The 18767-nt window shown below is 39.6% G+C and overlaps 1 protein-coding gene and 1 long non-coding RNA gene across 2 annotated transcripts in view; both read right to left on the reverse strand.

The window, feature by feature from the left end:
- Nucleotides 1-6931: 6931 nt before the first annotated feature.
- LOC126971190 (uncharacterized) overlaps nt 6932-18767 on the reverse strand; it is a 124709-nt gene continuing 112873 nt past the window's right edge. The window contains exon 2 of the long non-coding RNA XR_007730850.1: nt 6932-8725. This is a non-coding gene — a long non-coding RNA (uncharacterized LOC126971190). The remainder of the gene's footprint in view (nt 8726-18767) is intronic.
- The window catches only part of LOC126971147 (ATP-binding cassette sub-family C member 4-like), a 115465-nt gene continuing 106352 nt past the window's right edge, over nt 9655-18767 (reverse strand). Inside the window, exons 20-24 of the mRNA XM_050817297.1 lie at nt 17652-17774; nt 15638-15760; nt 14169-14329; nt 13014-13119; nt 9655-11495 (exon numbers count right to left, since the gene is read on the reverse strand). Coding sequence (XP_050673254.1) covers nt 11313-11495; nt 13014-13119; nt 14169-14329; nt 15638-15760; nt 17652-17774 — 696 coding nt within the window. The 3' untranslated portion in view covers nt 9655-11312. The remainder of the gene's footprint in view (nt 11496-13013; nt 13120-14168; nt 14330-15637; nt 15761-17651; nt 17775-18767) is intronic.

Consider the following 18767-nt stretch of genomic DNA (forward strand, 5'->3'; position numbering starts at 1 on the left):
ACCTGTTCATATACTAAGGCAAGCAAAATACATAAAACATTGACCTACTCACATACCAATAATAGTAATAAGGGTAAATATTTATTGTAACCTATTATAAGCATTTTAATTGGACACTTTATCATTAGTAAATATCACCTTTTTGTGTTAAGTGATCACCGCCGCCCACATTATCTTGCAACACCAGAGGAATCACAAGTGTGTTGCCGGCCTTTAAGGAATGTGTACACGCTTTTTTTTAAGGTACCCATGTCGTATCGTCCCGGAAACACCCCACAAGGAAGCTCATTCCAAAGCTTTGTAGTATGAGGGAGAAAGCTTTTGAAAACCGCACTGTGGAGGACCGCCACACATCCAGATGGTGGGGATGATATCCTAACTTGTGGCGTGTCGTGTGAAGGTGGAATTCGGCGGCAGGAATCCGGTTAAACAGCTCTTCGGAACACTCCCCGTGATAAATGCGGTAGAAGACACACAATGAAACGACGTCTCTACGCAACGCCAAGTGATCCAGCCGTTCACAGAGCACTGAGTCCCCGACAATTCGAGCTGCTCTACGTTGCACGCCGTCATATGGATCGAGCAGATACTGGGGTGCCAGAGATGACAGCAATACTCCACGTGTGGCCGGACCTGCGCTTTGTAGAGCGCTAGAATGTGGGCCGGCTTGAAGTATTGCCGTGCTTTATTGATAACGCCCAGCTTCTTCGAAGCCAATTTGGCTTTGCCCTCCAAATGGCCACGGAATTGGCAACCGCTCGAGATTTCGAGACCCAGTATTCCGATACTAGGCGCGGCTTTAAGAGAAGTGTTCTCGAAGAGTGGTGATACGACAAATGGGGTTTTTTTTGTGGTAATCGCGCAAACTTGAGTCTTCTGGGGGTTAAATTAGACAAGGTTCAATTTACCCCATTCAGCGACCTTCTCGAGAGAGGACTCGATAGAAGACACAAGTTTCTCCCGGCACTGGTCGACGATTTCCCGAGAGAGACCTGCATGGCCCGTGTATACGGCATCACCAGTGCTGTCATCTGCATAGCAATGCATGTTGGAGGTGTCCAACATATGCAGAAGAGACAGCGTAGGAAATAGCACACAGCCTTGGGGCACTCCAGCATTAACGGGCTTCAGGTTCGAGCAATATCCGTCGACAACGACCTGTATGCTACGCCCAGTGAGGAAGCTGGAGGTCCACTTGCACAAGCTCTCGGGATGCCCAAATGATGGAAGTTTCGAGAGGAGCGCCTTGTGCCATACACGATCAAAGGCCTTCGCTATATCCAGGCTCACTGCCAGGCCTTCCCCCTTGCTTTCAATAGCCGCCGCCCATCTATGTGTTAGGTATACCAGAAGATCACCTGCCGACCGTCCATGGCGAAAGCCGTACTGTCGGTTGTTGATCAACTGGTGACCCTCTAGGTATACTAAAAGCTGGCGGCTAATTATGCACTCCATGATTTAGAGCAGGGAGGTGATAGCAATAGGCCTGTAGTTCGCCGGATCCGAACCGTCTTCTTTTTTTTGGATCGGATAGATAAGGGCTGACTTCCATGAGTTCGGGACTACGCCTTTGGAATAAGAGTGCCGGAATAAACGCGTTAGCACCGGCGTCAACTCAGGGGCACACGTTCTAAGCACGATTGGAGAAATGCCATCCGGCCCGCTCGACTTCCTGACGTCCAACGAAAACAGAGCTCGCCTAACAGTTTTCTGTCTGAACTGTACTTCAGGCATAGAGCTCTGACACCGCGGGATGGTCGGCGGTGTTTTTCCATTGTCGTCAAGAGTCGAGTTGGAGGCGAAAAGAGCGCACAGGAGCTCGGCTTTCTCTTTTGCCGTATGGGCCAGGGTGTCATTCCTCATGTGCAACGGCGGCACGGACGGCTGGTTGAAGTTACCAAGAGCAGCTTTCGACAACGACCAGAACTTGCGTGTTCCGGTCGGGTAACTGGAAAGCTGCTCGCCGATTTTGACGAAATCCTTAGACTTCGCACGGGCGATTTGCCGCTTAAAAAATCTGGAGGCACGGTTATATTTTCTCTTAAAAACTTTGCAGTCCGGATCCTTTGTGCCCAGCGCCGCAACCCAAGTTCGATACGCCTGTTTTTTGCAGTCAGATGCTGCTTTAACTGACGCATCGAACCAGGGTTGTGATCTGCCACCGATCGGTACTACAGAGCTTGGTATTAAAATATCCATGCCCTGCAGTATCACATCGGCTACTGAAACGGCGCAGGCACTAGGATCATCCGAAGGGAAACAAACCTTGCCCTAAGGGTAGGATGCAAAAAAGGAACGCATCCTATCCCAATCTGCTGACTTGTAGTGCCAAACGCGGCGGGTCGCTGGTGGACGTTGGCGTCGGATGGGCACTACACTCCTGACCAGGCAATGGTCGGACGTTCCGAGAAGGGCGTCGACAAAGACCTGGTAACCATCGGGATGTGTAGTCAGCAGAAGATCTAATAAGGACGGCATGTGACTATCCACATCCGGCAGCCGCTCAACCAATTGGGACAGACCATACGCCAATGCAAAATTATGCACAGATCGCCCTGCGTAGTCTGTCGTACGTGATCCAAGCCATTCGGCATTGTGCCCGTTGAAATCACCCAAGACTACGATTTCAGCGGAGGGGATCTGTACAAGCACGTCGTCAATTGCCGCTTGAACGCAGCCCATGAGATGATCGGTTTCTGCGTTACCACTATGGGACCTGTAGACACACGCATAGATACGGACGCGGTCCTCTAAATCTACGCGGAGCCAGAGAGTAGACAGGTCCATACCCGAAATTGCCGAGACGGCGACAGCAGATATCCTCCCTAACGTACACACATACCCCGGCATGAGGCAAAAAATTGTGCTCGATTTTGTACCCGGGGTAAGTTAAATATGACCTATCGCTAGGTCGAGATATCTGCTGCGCCGTCCAAAAAAAAAAGTCCACATTGAGCGTGGAGCGGGGTGCCGTGGTGTTGCTGCCTCGTTTGTTCTCGGTCATGCGCGGTTCTGTGCCCACCCCAGAATACGAAGGGCAGCCCGAGCGAGAGTGCTCGGGGAAGGATTCTCCGGCTCTGTTAGAGTCGGTACCCTCCTGGGGTAATATATTTTTACGGACCGCTCTCATATTTTGGTGGGGGGGGGGGGAAGGGATGGCCTCCGGTCCTAACCTATGCGAAACATAGCGGCACTAGGCCGGTATTCTGTCCGAGTGTGGTAATTAACCCGGACGAGTCTGGCCCGATTGTGCTGACGTCATAAGACGGCAGTGAGACTCTCCCACTTCTAAAAATCCCTTAGTCGCCTCTTACGACACCCATGGGCCTGGGACTCCCCTACTCTTTTTACGCCCCGGGGAAAGTACAGGGCATCCTTTGCACAGGATGCTGGCTAGTTATGGGTACCACAACGGCGCCTATTTCTGCCGTGAAGCAGTAATGTGTAAGCATTACTGTGTTTCGGTCTGAAGGGCACTGTAGCTAGTGAAATTACTGGGCAAATGAGACTTAACATCTTATGTCTCAAGGTGACGAGCGCAGTTGTAGTGCCGCTCCGAATTTTTGGGGTTTTTGAGAATCCTGAGCGGCACTGCATTGTAATGGGCAGGGCGTATCAATTACTATCACTTGAACGTTCTGCTCGTTCTCGTCCCTTATTTAAAAAAAATGTAAGAATACACTGAACCAAACACCCAGACACCTAGGTCTCTGTTGATAGGTATGGTATAGGGGTTCCTGTTCCCGCAATTAGACCACTAGCATGGGTCCGTTTTGCGTGCAGTAATGGCCAGTTACTCCAACCAGCCCAGCGCCTTCCAGAAGTTCAGAACATTCCTGGGGTGTTCGCAGACTTCCTGGAGCGACCTCGTATTGGTTAAGGGATTTTGCCCGTTGGTTGGCCACCCCCGCAAATTCCAGGATTACGTGAGCGACCGTTACGTCTTCGGCCAGACAGCCTCTGCACTTAGGACTGTCCGTTACGCCGATTGTAAAAAGGTGTTTGTTTAGTGATGTGTGACCCATTAGGGTGCCCACCATACGGATGTCATGTCTGTTGAGGCTGATAAGTCTACGTGTCAGTTTGGGCGACAGTGCAGGTATCGCCTCCTTCGACTTTCTACAGCTTGAGACATTCATCCATCGGTTGTTGTTGTGTAGGTCGTTGGTGAGAGAGCGTATCCATGAGCGCATTTGGCTGAAGGGCAGTGGCAATGGATCAGTCACTAGTGATTTTCCGATGCCCGCCTTGCAAGCTCATCCGCTGCATCATTTCCCAATGAACCGCTATGTCCCTTGATCCATTGCAGAGTTACCCGGTTATAAGAGGCAACTTGTTCCAGGGTTTGGTGACACTAATGTATTAGTGCTAAGTTGTAGGTAGCTGCGGCGCTGTTAGTACCGCCATACTGTCAGAAAGAATTCTGATTCTGTGGCCATGTACTTTTCTTCTTATTATTGCGCTGGCGGCTTCCTTGATAGCTACGGACTCACATTGGAAGATGGAGCTGTGTGTGCCCAAGGGTATGGAAGTGTGTATGTTTAGTTCCTGTGAGAAGATGCCGGCACCAGTTCCAATAGCTATTTTCGAGCCGTCTGTGTAAATTCTTAATTCATTTACACCTGACTGGTCAGCATCTTTCTCACATAGCTGTATGTGATAGTTCTTATGAAAAGCATGTGTTTTAGGTATCTTGTCGCATGGTGCCTCACAGAGTGGATAGTTCTTTGTTACCCTATTCCAGAGATTATCTGTTAGGCAGTCTTCATTCTTCCATACACCCAACAGCTTTAGACATAGAGTCGCCATTGTCGCTTCTTGTTGAAAGTGTATGTCGAGTGGTGTTAGCCCTTGAATAGTTTCAAGGGCGGAAGTAGGCGTGGAGCGCATGCATCCTGTTATGGCTGTGCAAGCCAGCCACTGGAAACGCTGCAGCTTGGTTTGTACTGTCACAAGCTCTGTCTTTGGCCACCAAGCTATTGCTCCGTAGGAGATAATTGGTCTGATGACTGCTGTCTAGAGCCATCTGCTTATTTTTGGAGCAAGACCCCAGGTTTTGCCTATGAGTCTTCGGCACTGCCAAAAGATGATGCACGCTTTTTCCAGCTTGTGTTCGAGGTGTTTTTTCTTTAACTTCTTTAGTAAGGCTTAGTTCGGTGTTGAACAGCTTTGGTAATGTAAGATTGCCAAGGCTGCGTTTGTTTGTGAATAGAATTAGCTCCGTCTTTGACGGATTAACTGTTAGTTTGTGTTGCGCGCACCATTCCTCAAGAACCTTAAAAGCAGATCTCATGAGGCTACATAAGACGCTCTCAACTGGTCCTGTTATTAAAATGGCGAGGTCGTCACCATAGCCCACCGTGTACAGTTTCTTTTTGTTTAGCCTTGTGATGAGCTCATCCACCACAAGGTTCCAGAGCAGCGGCGAGAGTACCCCTCCTTGTGGGCAGCCCGTTGCCACCACACATCTAGTACTGGTGTTCACAGTGAATCGTATCGCCCCTCAACATGCTGTCTATCCACCCGGCAATTGTAGGATCTACATCATGATCGGCTAACTCTCGGCCTATGCTAGTGAAAGAGGTTTTGTCAAAAGCGCCTTCGATATCAATAAAAGCACCCAAGGTAAAGATTGTTTATGTGATAATCCTTTCATTACAAGAGATGTTATACAATAAAGTTCGGATTCGGTTGATCTGCCCTGAGTAAAGGCGTGTTGGTTGGCATGTAGCGGTTTTTGTATGAGAGCATTTTCCCTAATATCCCTATCGCAGAGTCTCTCTAGAGTCTTCAACAAAAATGATGTGAGACTGATTGGCCTGTACGATTTGGGGTTAGTTTAGTCCTCTGTTGGTAGGACATTATTATGTAATAAGAAGACAAAGTAGTTTAGTGGGTGATGGAAAATGATGACCAACCACACTATCATATATTGCAGCACCACATGGTTTACTGTCCAGGAAACAACTAATGTGGAAGTACTATTCTTACCTGTTTCTGTAATGAGACTTCTTAATTGGGTCCAGAGTTGACCAATTACTCCAACCAGTCATGCCTCTAGAAGTTTAGAACCTTCCTTGGATGTTTATAGACTTCAGGGAGCAACCTTGGCCATTTCTGTATTTTCCAGGATTTCATAAGCATCTATCCTATACATACTTACTCACTGGTACTTGTCCTTCGACACAAGCCACCACTTTTGTCCCTTTGCGATATCAAATGCCGATTTTATGGTTTTCATCTCGCACAAGTCAAGAGTTCACCCAATCTTTCAACATGTAGGTACTGAGACCCACCGGGCGTCAGCCTTCTACATACATAATATTCCATTAAGGTTGTAGTCTCAGATGCATTTAAACTAAAGAGATATAACCAGCATTTATGTGTGGTCACATTTCCTTTGATCTGGTTTATATTTGATTGAATATCAGTTCTTGGTGTCTTTATGCTTTAGACATTGTACATCATCATCATCAGCCGGAAGACGTCCACTACTGGACAAAGGCCTCCCCCAAACATTTTCACGACGATCCGGCAAACTTGACCAGATCGTCAGTCCATCTTGTGGACACCAACATTGCGTCTTCCGGTACGTGGTCGCCATTCAAGGATTTTACTGCCCCAACGGCCAACTGTCCGTCGAACGATGTGCCCTGCCCACTGCACTTCAGTTTCGCAATCATTTGGGCTATGTCGGTATCTTTGGTTCTCCTACGGATCTCCTTATTTCTGATTCGATCTCGCAGCGAAACTAAGAGCATTGGCCTCTGAGCGACCATGAGGTTTCTCATAAGGACCATAGTTAGCGACAATGTCTACGTACCATAACGCATGACATTATACATTTTACTCTTAATAAATTTTCGGAATACTGTAATTTAAATACAATTATAGTAAAATCCTGAAAGAGTAAATTAAAGAAAACAATATGTAACTTCACAAGCTTATATTTTGATCCAAAAATAATATTTATCAACAGTTACATATAAGTACAAGTGCTTGTACAAGAAGCTTGCCATTATAAAAATATGAAGTACGGAGTTTCAAAAAGAAACATTTCAGTTTTATTAATTTTTAATTAACTATTTGGTCACTGTTAATATTAATTTAACGTTAAGTTACATGATTAATGTTAATTGGTTATCCAATAACTGTATTGAGATATATTTGCATAAGATTTTAAGAATTTGTAATAATTTGACTTTGTGCACCAGACATTCGTAGAACACACATGCAGAGACGGTATACGGAGTATGGAGATATTTTAGTTTGTAAAAAAAAATTACCACTGATTTATTATTCCAAACTGTCAGTTATAGAGGTCATAGCTGGGGCTGTGGGTAGTTTTACAAATTACAGTCTTTTATGTTGGTATAACAACTAGCAAACCAACTACAGCAATTAATTGAACCTTTGCTAATGTATCATTTGGTAAACAATTAAACATTTTTTATTAAAATATATGCACTTGATCAACTTTAAAAAGGCATCTTTCACACTATTTAATATGAGTATATAGTATTATTAGATCTTAGATTAAGGATTGGTCTCCGCTGTGCTCCAACTAGAAACCGCAGCCGTAGTCGCAAAGTGCGGCAACGAATACTACATCCAAGTGGGCGTACTCGAGCCAGTCTCGAACAATGTGTGATGTTGACGTGCCACATTTTCTGTTAAACTTTGTAAAATGAATACTACAAGAAATAAGAAAGACACGGATCACATATTATCAGTAAGTATTTTGTATTATATTAATTTCAATGTAAAATAACACTAAGCGTATGGTTCAAAATTTGAAAGATGCCATTGAGTGTCAAGATGCCACGCACACAAGCATCTAATAGTTGCCGTAATAAAAAAGCTATTGTTCTTAGGTAGTGCGGTAAGTAGTTAGAGCGCAGCGGAGACCAATCCTTAATCTAAGTAAGTACATACTTGTATAAGTGTTAAAACAAAACTTACGCTAATATTTTGTGACATCTGAATAAATATTACTCCTGCAACTTATTAAGTATCAATCAAATCAAATATTATACATTAAATTACATGCCGGCACTTTTATGCTGACTGTACATACATACCTAATATAGTCAATAACGGAATCTTTCTGAACTGGTTTTTACATAAATAAATTAGATTGGATAGACTGTATCTATATTTACCAAAACTCTTCAATATAATTTGGAATTAGAAAATTCTTTAATGGTTTAACATTTTTAAGAAATGACATAACAAAAGAACATACAAACTATATATTTTTTTTTGTATTTAGAAAGGCAGTGTTCTGTATCTACAAAACTACCTTCACGTTCACTACCTTATGCTTAAATATTATATACTCAAGTATATTGTAAGATTTTCGTGTAAGTTTAAAAGTAGGTACATTTCATAGCCGCTATGGGCGATTGTGGCATGAAAAACAATCGACTGAATTGATAATTGTGCATTTGATTTTCGATTATCGACTACCTTCTAACTGTAAGTACGCACATTTTGTTTTGCGTTACAGTTTTAACTTTTGATTTGTAGCGCTTCGCAATCCACATCGCAGGTAATCATAAAAAAAAATTCAAAAATAGAATACATAATTCTTCTTAATAAATTTTCCATAATATCATTTCAGAACAACCTATAAGAAATCTAGTAGCCGCGCGCTAGCGTAGCACTGACACCTACTTCGTTTTTTTTTTTATGGAATAGGAGGACAAACGAGCGTACGGGTCACCTGTTGTTATGTGAACACCACACTTTTTGAAGTGACATTTCGGATTTTTTTTTATGGAATAGGAGGACAAACGAGCGTACGGGTCACCTGTTGTTAAGTGATCACCGCCGATCTCTTGCAACACCAGAGGAATCACAGGTGTGGCAACGGCCATTAAGGAAGGTGTACGCGCTTTTTTTGAAGGTACCCATGTTGTATCGTCCCTGAAACACCGCACAAGGAAGCTCATTCCACAGCTTTGTAGTACGTGGAAGAAAGCACTACCGCACTGTGGAGGACACACATCCAGATGGTGAGGATGATATCCTAACTTGTGGCGTGTCGTGCGAATTGAATTGAATGAAATTCGTGCCGTCTTATGCGAATTTAAATTATTTACTTTAATTTTTACTATTTTTTTTACGATTAAGGTTAGATAGCTTGACCCGGGTGTTCATTTAATGTTGCCATTAGAGAGCCATGCTGTATATTATTATTTGCTGCGCCATAGATTAGTTACATAAATTAGATAACTAAACAGCGTAATTCCCAAAACATTCAATTAATTATGGCAATACTAAAGCACCTACGTGAATTTTGCCATTGGTAACGGATTACTAAGCGTATTTTCTATGTACCTATTAGCATCTTTTTCGCTTTTGTGGAAGACGTATATTCTTAAAAGAGGCATCGTTTTCGATTTAAAAAAAAAGTATCGAACAAATATCTACCAATCGTGTTTTCAGTTTAGGCAACGGAAAGAAAAAGGTTTGAATGTACATATGGTAAAATTTCTCTTTGATAGGATATTTCGTTTAGCTGTAAAATCTAGAGAAAATCTCATACAATTATGGGGGTTTAGCCTTAAAGTTAACCGTGTAAGTAAATAACTGGATTACTTTTAGTAATAATCGCCCATTGGTCCATAGTGAATTTAAATAAGTGCTCAGTCATTAATTATCTGTTTTTATGAGTTACAACTTACATTTTCATAATTACTTTAGTCACACTGTAAATGCATTACAATAATAATACTTATATTCTAGTAGTAGTGAGTATAAATTCTATATTTTTTGTTTGTTCATAATATAATATAATATATATTGGTGTTTTCTCTTATCTAGGTACCTATATTATGTTACGTAAGTACGAAGTCGCGGGCAAAAGCTTGTATACACTAAGTACTGAGTTATTCACATGATTATGAAATTACGCTAGTTTTCGCGTTCAAATAGCAATATTAATTAATTATATTGACATGAGTATTATTAAACAAAAAAGAAAACATACCGACAAATTGAGAACCTCCTTTTTTGAAGTCGGTTAAAAATAAGTTCTTACAATTCAGGCATCTTTGAAACGACAATTAAGTATGTATGCCTTACGAGCAATAACAATTATCTCCTTTATAAAGTTTATTTGTTTTATATTATTTTCATTAAATTGTTAGGTTCAGCGGAAAAAAGCATATTTTCTGAATCATATTCATAAGTACTACTCGCAACTATATTATGTAAGCAAAGAACATACATACGTATTAATTACTTATAAAAGATACATCTAGATTATTCATTCCAACATGTTATATTATATATTGGTATTGTCTCACTGCTGGTTATATTTAAATACAGCGTGTAATCGTTAAGTGTGACCAGATATCAAAAAACTTTAAACTGATATCGAAAGGCCATTAATCAGTAAAATGACATCAATAACTTTTTAAAAATCAAACGAGAAGTATCCAATACAAAAAATGTTTGGGAGTATTTAATATTTTTTTTTTGTTTTTTGATATCCATAGTATTTACAGTATAATCACCTGAAGGCCTACCATCAACTTTTAATTAGCGATTCAATTCCGATGCAGTTCAGTTTAGGTGCCTAAACTGAATCGCTAAGATTCGTACCATGAAGTGCCTATAACTGAATGGCGTTTGGATCGCTTATGGAAGAATGAATGAAAGAAATTTGTCTGTGGTCCGCGGTGTGAGAAAGAGATGACGGTGTACAGTCGTTGCATGAGTTTGTCTCTCTTACTCGAACCATATGCGTTGCGTTTCGAAACCTATATATATATATATATATATATATATATATATATATATATATATATGTATATATGATATTAGCGGTTTTTTGCGTAGAAATTACTACAAATACATTTTAAAATTGCGCTTTATAGCGTCAAACTTATAAACCATTAGGTATTAAAGTCGCCCTTTAGTACTAATCTATGTATGTATATAGTACTTTGAATTACAAATTAAAGGTTTGCTTAGGTGTTTTCGTAAAAATAAACTGATTGAAGCGAGTTATCAACGCACCTCCATTTATGTTTGATTTGACAGGAGCACTGAGTACTTTTTTTGATTGATTGATTTGAAGTCAACCAAAACTGGATAGCTCTAATGAAGTCGTGGTATGAAATAGCGAAGCAATTCATTTAAGGTCGTCAATTGAATCGCAATAAGAGTTCATGGTAGGCCCGCTGGTCACACTTAACAATTACATCCTGTATAGTTTTACTATCGATTGCACAGCATCTAATTAAATATCACGTGCAATGCTTGCAATTCGATTTATCACTAAACACTAGTATATTTCGAAACTATGTTTGCTCGTCTGCGTCGGCGTACTTGATGTGTTGTAGGTACGCGTTGTGCGCCAGTTCTCTCAGACTCTGCTCCGACGCGGGTCCCAACTGTTTGACCATTTTCGTGAAGTAGCCTTCCTCTTTCTGCAGCAAGTCGTGTGGGTGACCGCTTTCAACGATCTGACCTGCCTCCATAACCTGTAGCACAAATACAAGCCTGTCAATAATGGTAGCTTTCAATTACATCACTAAAGCGCGGTATGCGAGATAATGCCCAACGTTGAATGTTCCAACTACAGCAATGCTTCTCACAATGAGCTCTCTCAAAAGCACTGCTTTCGAGTGATGCGTGCGATCGATACCAACTCAGTGGCAGAAGTTGGCATTGATCGAATTTTTTTTTATATATTATCGTTAGTAATATTGTTTATTTAAAAAAATTAAATGCTTTCATTTTTCTCAAAATTTCTCAAAATAATCAAAGTTCCCGCCCCTTGTTACACATCCCGGATTCGGATCGGACGCAGTGCGCGAGCGTTCATGCAAATAATACTATGGCTACTTCGGTCTGTCAATAATCTTCTCCGGCATGGTTGACGGATAAAAATCGTATGACCGAAGTCGGACCAAGTCCTTAAACTACTACTTTGGACTGTCTTGTTAAATAGCAAGAAAACGAAATATATAAAATTTACCGTACCAAATGTCAAAAATGTTGATGCAAGTGTTTTGTTAAACGGAGAGGTGATAAAATCGGTGGAATCTGCTAAATTTCTTGGCATTACTCTGGATTCCAAATAACAATGGGGCCCCCATATTGAAGAATTGGCGAACAGACTTAGTTCTGCAGCATACGCGGTTAAAAAGATTAGACAATTAACTGACATAAATACGTCGCGAATTGTATACTTTAGTTACTTCCATAGTATTATGTCCTATGGTATATTGCTGTGGGGCAGCGCTGCCGATATTAATACAATATTTGTGCTGCAGAAGAGAGCTATTCGCGCTATTTATAACCTAGGCCCCTTAGGGCCTTAGGGAATCATTGAGAGCAAAATTCAAAGAAATTAACATCTTGACTGTTGCTTCTCAATATATTCTTGATAATGTAATGTATGTTCATAGGTACATAAGTGAATTTGCCAGAAACTGTCATAACCATAATGTTAACACCAGGAACAGACATAAGCTTATAATGCCTGCTACTCGACTAAGTCGAGTTAACAAGTCTTTTGTGGGGCGATGTATATGCTTTTACAACAGGATCCCAGAAAATGTTCAAAACAAAAGTATTACGTTATTCAAAAGAATTTTTAAAAAACGTTTGTGTGGTAAAGGTTACTATAACATAAATGACTTTCTTAATGATCTGAGTCTATTAAATAATAAGTTTAATTGTACAATGTTACTTTATAAATGTTACTTTAATTGTAAAACATATTTTTGATGAAAAAAAAAAGCCCGCTGAGTTTGTTGCGCCCATTCTTCTCAGGCCTGAGGCATTCGTTTTGGAATGGGTGGTAGTTTTTTGACTTTCAATAAGTGATTTCACATCCTATTTTGAATAAAAATATTTGAATTTGTATTTTCACGGGTACGGATCGGACTCTGATCGGACATAGTGTGAAAGCGCTCTTATCGTGAGTGGTATCGGATATTTTATCGAGTTCCACTTGTATAACATATATAGTAACAAATACAGATTATACTTACAACAACACGGTCTGCGTCAGCAACAGTGTGAAGCCTGTGCGCTACGGTGATCACAGTACACTGCGCGAAGTGTTTACGTATTGATTTCTGTATCAACGCGTCCGTGCTGTGAAACACAATATTTTTTATTAAAACAAGATACACGACTATAAATACTCGGTTAACTATAAATAATCAGATTGTTAGAAAAGTAACAAATAAAACAATACAGTGTAAATAAAGCATAAAATCAACAAAGTAAACAATTAAAAAAAAAAATTGAAGTAGGCGTTATTTTGCGGAAATCCATAATTATCCAAATGATTTAAGTTTTTTTTAGTGTTAATTCCGCCAGTCTCGTGCGAGATTTTGGCGAGACAACCCGTCTCTGAGGATGCCGTCGTGTAGAGGCGAAACACGTGTCGAATTGTTTAAAAACAAATATTGGCGGAATTAACACTAAAGAAAACTTAAATCATTTGTATAATTTAAAAAAAAAACTGTTATTGAGATTTAATAAAGCAATGAAGTAAATAAATAAGCGTTTAACAATTTATTTTCTTTAAATATTGGTGTTCATTAAAATTTATGATAATCTTAGTAATAACTTACAAGTATGGCCATATTTATAAAAACATTTTATTAATTTTTTTGTCGATGTGACAATGTGTAGAGAGCAAAATTTGAGTAGGAATGTGTTTTAAAATCGATTTCTAATTTGGAGATTATTCACCTCCATAATATGAATTCGTACCTTAGGAGTGGTTTTATTGAGAGTGGAGTAAAATATAGATATTTTTTAAATAGGGAACAGATATTGTTATAGAACTTTGTTTTTATAAAGAAAAAATAATACCTTTCTGAATAAATATAATTTATTCAAAAAGGCTTACCAACTAAAACAATTTACTAACTTATACACTGAGAATTAAACAAATATAATAAAATAGTTTAAATGTACTTAAATCGATATAAATTTGTTTTTTTTTTAATTAGGACAACAAAAATCAATGTTTTCATCTATATAAAAAATACTATTAAGTATATAATTGTAATATTAGCAGTAGGGGAGAGTTTAAGCAATAATTACTGTGTTTTATGATGATGTTTTAGCTAAAGTCTCACTTCGGTCCATAACTTTTGGGATACATGTAAATTTCGATGAAGAAGACTTACTTGGGGTCAACATTGGCAGTGGCTTCATCCAGAACGAGCAGTTTGTTCCTTGCTAGCGCTGCACGCGCCAGACATAGCAGCTGTCTCTGTCCCACACTGAAGTTCGCACCGCCCGCTTCCACGTTGGATGACAGAGAGGTAACTGTGCTCTTTAGTTCAACCTTAAAAAAAAACACTCAAGTGAAAATTTAGCTTGCGCACGAAGGTATCTGTAATTGTACATAATCCTTCGTGTATATGTTTAAACGAGCAATTCTTGTATGGAAACGGCTCCAACGATTTTAATGAAATTTAGTATACTGGTAGTTTCGGGGGCGAGAAATCGATCTACACGTAGCTAGGTTTCAGTTTAAAAAAATGTAGTTAAATCCGTGTTTTAATGAGAAACTGCTACATTAACATTAGAATACAAAGGTAAATTTCGTCACCATATAGAAGACTATAAAAGCTCAGATGGAACATTGGGTGATCCGGAAAGCAGAAGACCCCGGTTCGAATCCAGATGTCCTTTTGTACCTTTTTAAAAATCCCAGCAAGCCTCGGTCGTCCAAATACTTGTACATTGTGATACAAAGGTGGAATGTTGCTTATTGCAAACGTGCCGTTAGTTATAAGCCCGAACCGAAGCCGAAGATTTTGCACTAATCTATACACCCACCCGTGTATTATACGACGGTTTCATCCAGTTGTGGGTTGTTGTGTGTTTCACAGTAAAAGAGTTAAATATGCATGTCTATGACTATGATAACATTAAATTAAAACTATCATTACGGGGAAGTGTACCAAGAATACTGGCAGCATTTCCGCGTTGGATAGCTAGGCTGATCCGCTTGGGTTTTAAGGGTTCCGTAGCCAAATGGCACAAAACGGAACCCTTATAGATTCGTCATGTCTCGTCTGTCTGTCCGTGAATGTCACAGCCACTTTTTTCCAAAACTATAAGAACTATAGGTAGGTACTGTTGAAACTTGGTAAGTAGATGTATTTATTCCGTGAACCACATTAACAGTTTCACACAAACATAGAAAAATACAATAAATTTTGGGGGTTATATTTAGAACTGTAACTCAAAATGTTTTTTTTTTTCATCAAACCCATACGGGTATCTATGGATAGGTCTTCAAAAATGATATTGAGGTTTCTAATATATTTTTTTTGTAAAGTGAATAGTTTGCGCGAGAGACACTTCCAAAGTGGTAAAATGTGTCCCTGTAACTACTAAAATAAGAGAATGATAAAATTAAAAAAATATACAGGGTGTACATTACCATGCAAACTTTCACCGAAAATTGGTTTGATCGTGATCTAGTTAGTAGTTTTTTTAATAGTGTATAAATGATGAGATCTCATTTGCACTGTAAGATTTTGAGCAAAGATTTTTTGTCTTATCCATAAATAATTTCATTTCATTTTCCTTTCTTTATAACTTTTATGTTATGTTACTTTCTTTTTCTTAGTTTGTCTCTTACCTGTTCTAAGGCTCTCCAAACGTCCGCGTCGGAATACTTGTCGAACGGGTCCAAGTTGTATCGCAAGCTGGCCGAGAACAATACTGGCTCTTGTGGTATGATTGAGATTTTGGACCGGAGTTGCTGCAATTAAATTATAAATTAACTAATTTAATAACACTCTCCCGTTCGAGTGACGTATGGTTCGTAAATCTTGGTATGATATGGTCAACTCTCAGGCTCAGTGGAAGAGCGGTCGGACAGAACCTGAGAGGTCGCAGGTTCGATTCCCGCATCGTTCACTAATTTGTATAATTAATCCCAGAATTGAACTTTAAAAATAACAAATTGTTTAGTAATAGATCCATATATATATTAAAATACATGTAACGCTGTATGTTCGTTCTAACAGCATAGTGTTGCAAACCAATCTGGTACCTACTCTTTTACCACAATTGCATTTTTATCAATGTGTTACCAGTAAGAGGCTCCTTTGCACAAGATGCCGGCTTTATTATGGGTACCACAACAGCGCCTATTTCTGACGTGAAGCAGTAATGTGTAAACATTATTGTGTTTCGGTCTGAAGGGCGCCGTGGCTAGTGAAAATACTCGGCAAATGAGACTAAACATCTTATGTCTCAAGGTGACGAGCGCAATTGTAGTAGCGCTTAGAATTTTTGGGTTTTTCGATATCCTGAGCGGCACTGCATTGTTATAGACAGGGCGTATCAATTACCACCAGCTGAAAGTCCTGCCCATCTCGTCCCTTATTGTCATAGAAAAAATGTGTGGCGATACAAAAAAATTACTTCCACGTACATGCACAAACACCTTCCTTAAAGGCCGGCAAAGCTCTTGCGATTCCTCTGGTGTTGCAAGAGAGCATGAGCTGCGGTGATCACTTATGTACCATCAGGTGATCAGTACGCGCGTATGGCTTCCTCTTCCACAAAAATGTGATTCATATCAGATATATTTAGCAATGAAACGCATTTCCTGTTGTCCTACACATGTAAACATATTTTTTTTCCCAGCTTGATGAAAAGCTCACTTTTATTCATGGTACGAGGGACAAAAGTGGCCGATTCTCTCCCCGCAAGACGACTTTTCTCATTCGTACCAGGGATTAAAAGCGAGCTTTTCATCCAGGTGGGGAAAACAAAATCGTATACACACCACGTGAGATAAGTAGGACATTGCCACCCGCAATAATATTAATTTAAGGACAATATTTCGCGGGTGAGAATGACCTACTTTTCTCCCTAGGTGCGTAATATACAATAGTATATATTTTAGGGTAATAACCCTAAAATTCTTTGTACCTACTCTCTCAAATATTTTGAATTTAATTTTGTATTTAGGTTAATTTGCATTTTCATTATATGTATATGTTGAGGTGTATTCCTGAAAATATGATAGTGAGCAAAATAGGCATTTTTTCAAATCGTTATTATACACTTAAGATCATTTTCTGAACTAAACTGGTTCACATGTTCTACTAAAAGGTTTTATGCCAAGAATTTAATATACAAGGATAAAACGACAGCTAGTTTGATAGCTTAAATACATGTGTGGAAGTAGTACGGCCGGACTATCGGACGGTCCGGTGGGCGGTGTATGTGTAAATGTATTACGATATTCAAAAGAATTGTTAAAAGAAAGTTTATGTGGTAAAGGTTACTATAACATAAATGTCCTCCTTAATGATTCCACAGATTGTGAATGGAGCGACCGCCCTCAGGCTATTAAATTATAAGTTTAATTGTACGATATTACTTTGTAACTATTATTATGAAAAAAAGCCCGCTGAGTTTGTTGCGCCCGCTCTTCTCATATCTGAGGCATTCTTTTTGGAATGGGTGGTAGTTTTTGACTTTCAATAAGTGATGTCACATCCTATTTTCAATTTGAATATGATCCAAATTCTATCATGCATTTAGGCTTTTATAGCGGACAAAACTCCGCTGTACCCGCGAGTTATTGTTTCTATTAAAAAACTTTTGCGTGTTTAAAACAGAATCATAATTCGTACCTTTAAGGCTATTTCGGTGCTGTCCAGGTCGTCGATGTAAATGTGTCCATCGATTGGTGCCAGGCGGAACAGTGCAGAGATTAATGAAGATTTGCCAGCGCCGGTGCGTCCGACAACACCCACCTGCAAAACAATATTATGTAACCTGTTTGATCAAGTAAAAGAAAAAACTAAAAAATTTGCAGCTGTAGAGATATAACATATATACAAGTGAAAAATTAAAACATTTCGTATTAAAATTGAAAATTGCATAATGTTTAACAACAATTAAATCATAAACTTAAATATAATTGTAAAACTTATTTTCAATAATATATTAATCGAACAAAAATACAATTTCAACAGTACACAATATTATTTAACTTTTCACTATATCCATTCAATTTCACAGCACTAATTTTGGACAATACGTCAGCTGTATAGCTACAGATATACTGCTATAAGCATTTCGGTGACGCGAACTCATGAGATTTCACCCATTCAAAAAGTGTCTAACTATATATTTTTATTTTTTAATTATTATTTAACGCGTGCGCTAGTCATGGGCATGTCAGTAACGAGAACCCATAAGATTTTCCTATCCAAAAATTACCCAACACGGCTAGTAAAGTTTTCATTTCAAAATTTTTTACGGATTGACCGGATTAAATGAACTGAAAAGTTGTAAAGAGGAAATATAACCGTGCCTCCAGACTTCAAAAGCGGAAAATTGCCCGTGCGAAATCGAAGCAAGTCATCAAAATCGGCGAGCAGCTTTCCAGTTACCCGACCGGAACACTCAAATTCTGGTCGTTGTCGAAAGCTGCTGGCCCATACGGCAAAAGAGAAAGCCGATCTTCTATGCGTTTTTTTTGCCTACAACTCTACTCTTGACAACAACGGTAAAACCGGTGGTGTTTTCACCATCCCGCGGTGTCAGAACTCTATGCCTGAAGTACAGTTCAGACAGTAAACTGTTCGGCGAGCTTTGTTTGAGCCCTTGAGTTAACGACGGTGTCGGCGGTTATCACTTAACACCAGGTGACCCGTACATTCGATTGCCCTTCTTTTCCATAAAAAAAAAGATTTGCCACTGAAACGTGTAATGAGTTATAAATGTTATATAAACGAAAACAA

This window comes from Leptidea sinapis, chromosome 23 (assembly GCF_905404315.1).
Source record: "Leptidea sinapis chromosome 23, ilLepSina1.1, whole genome shotgun sequence".
NCBI classification, from domain to species: Eukaryota; Metazoa; Arthropoda; class Insecta; order Lepidoptera; family Pieridae; genus Leptidea; species Leptidea sinapis.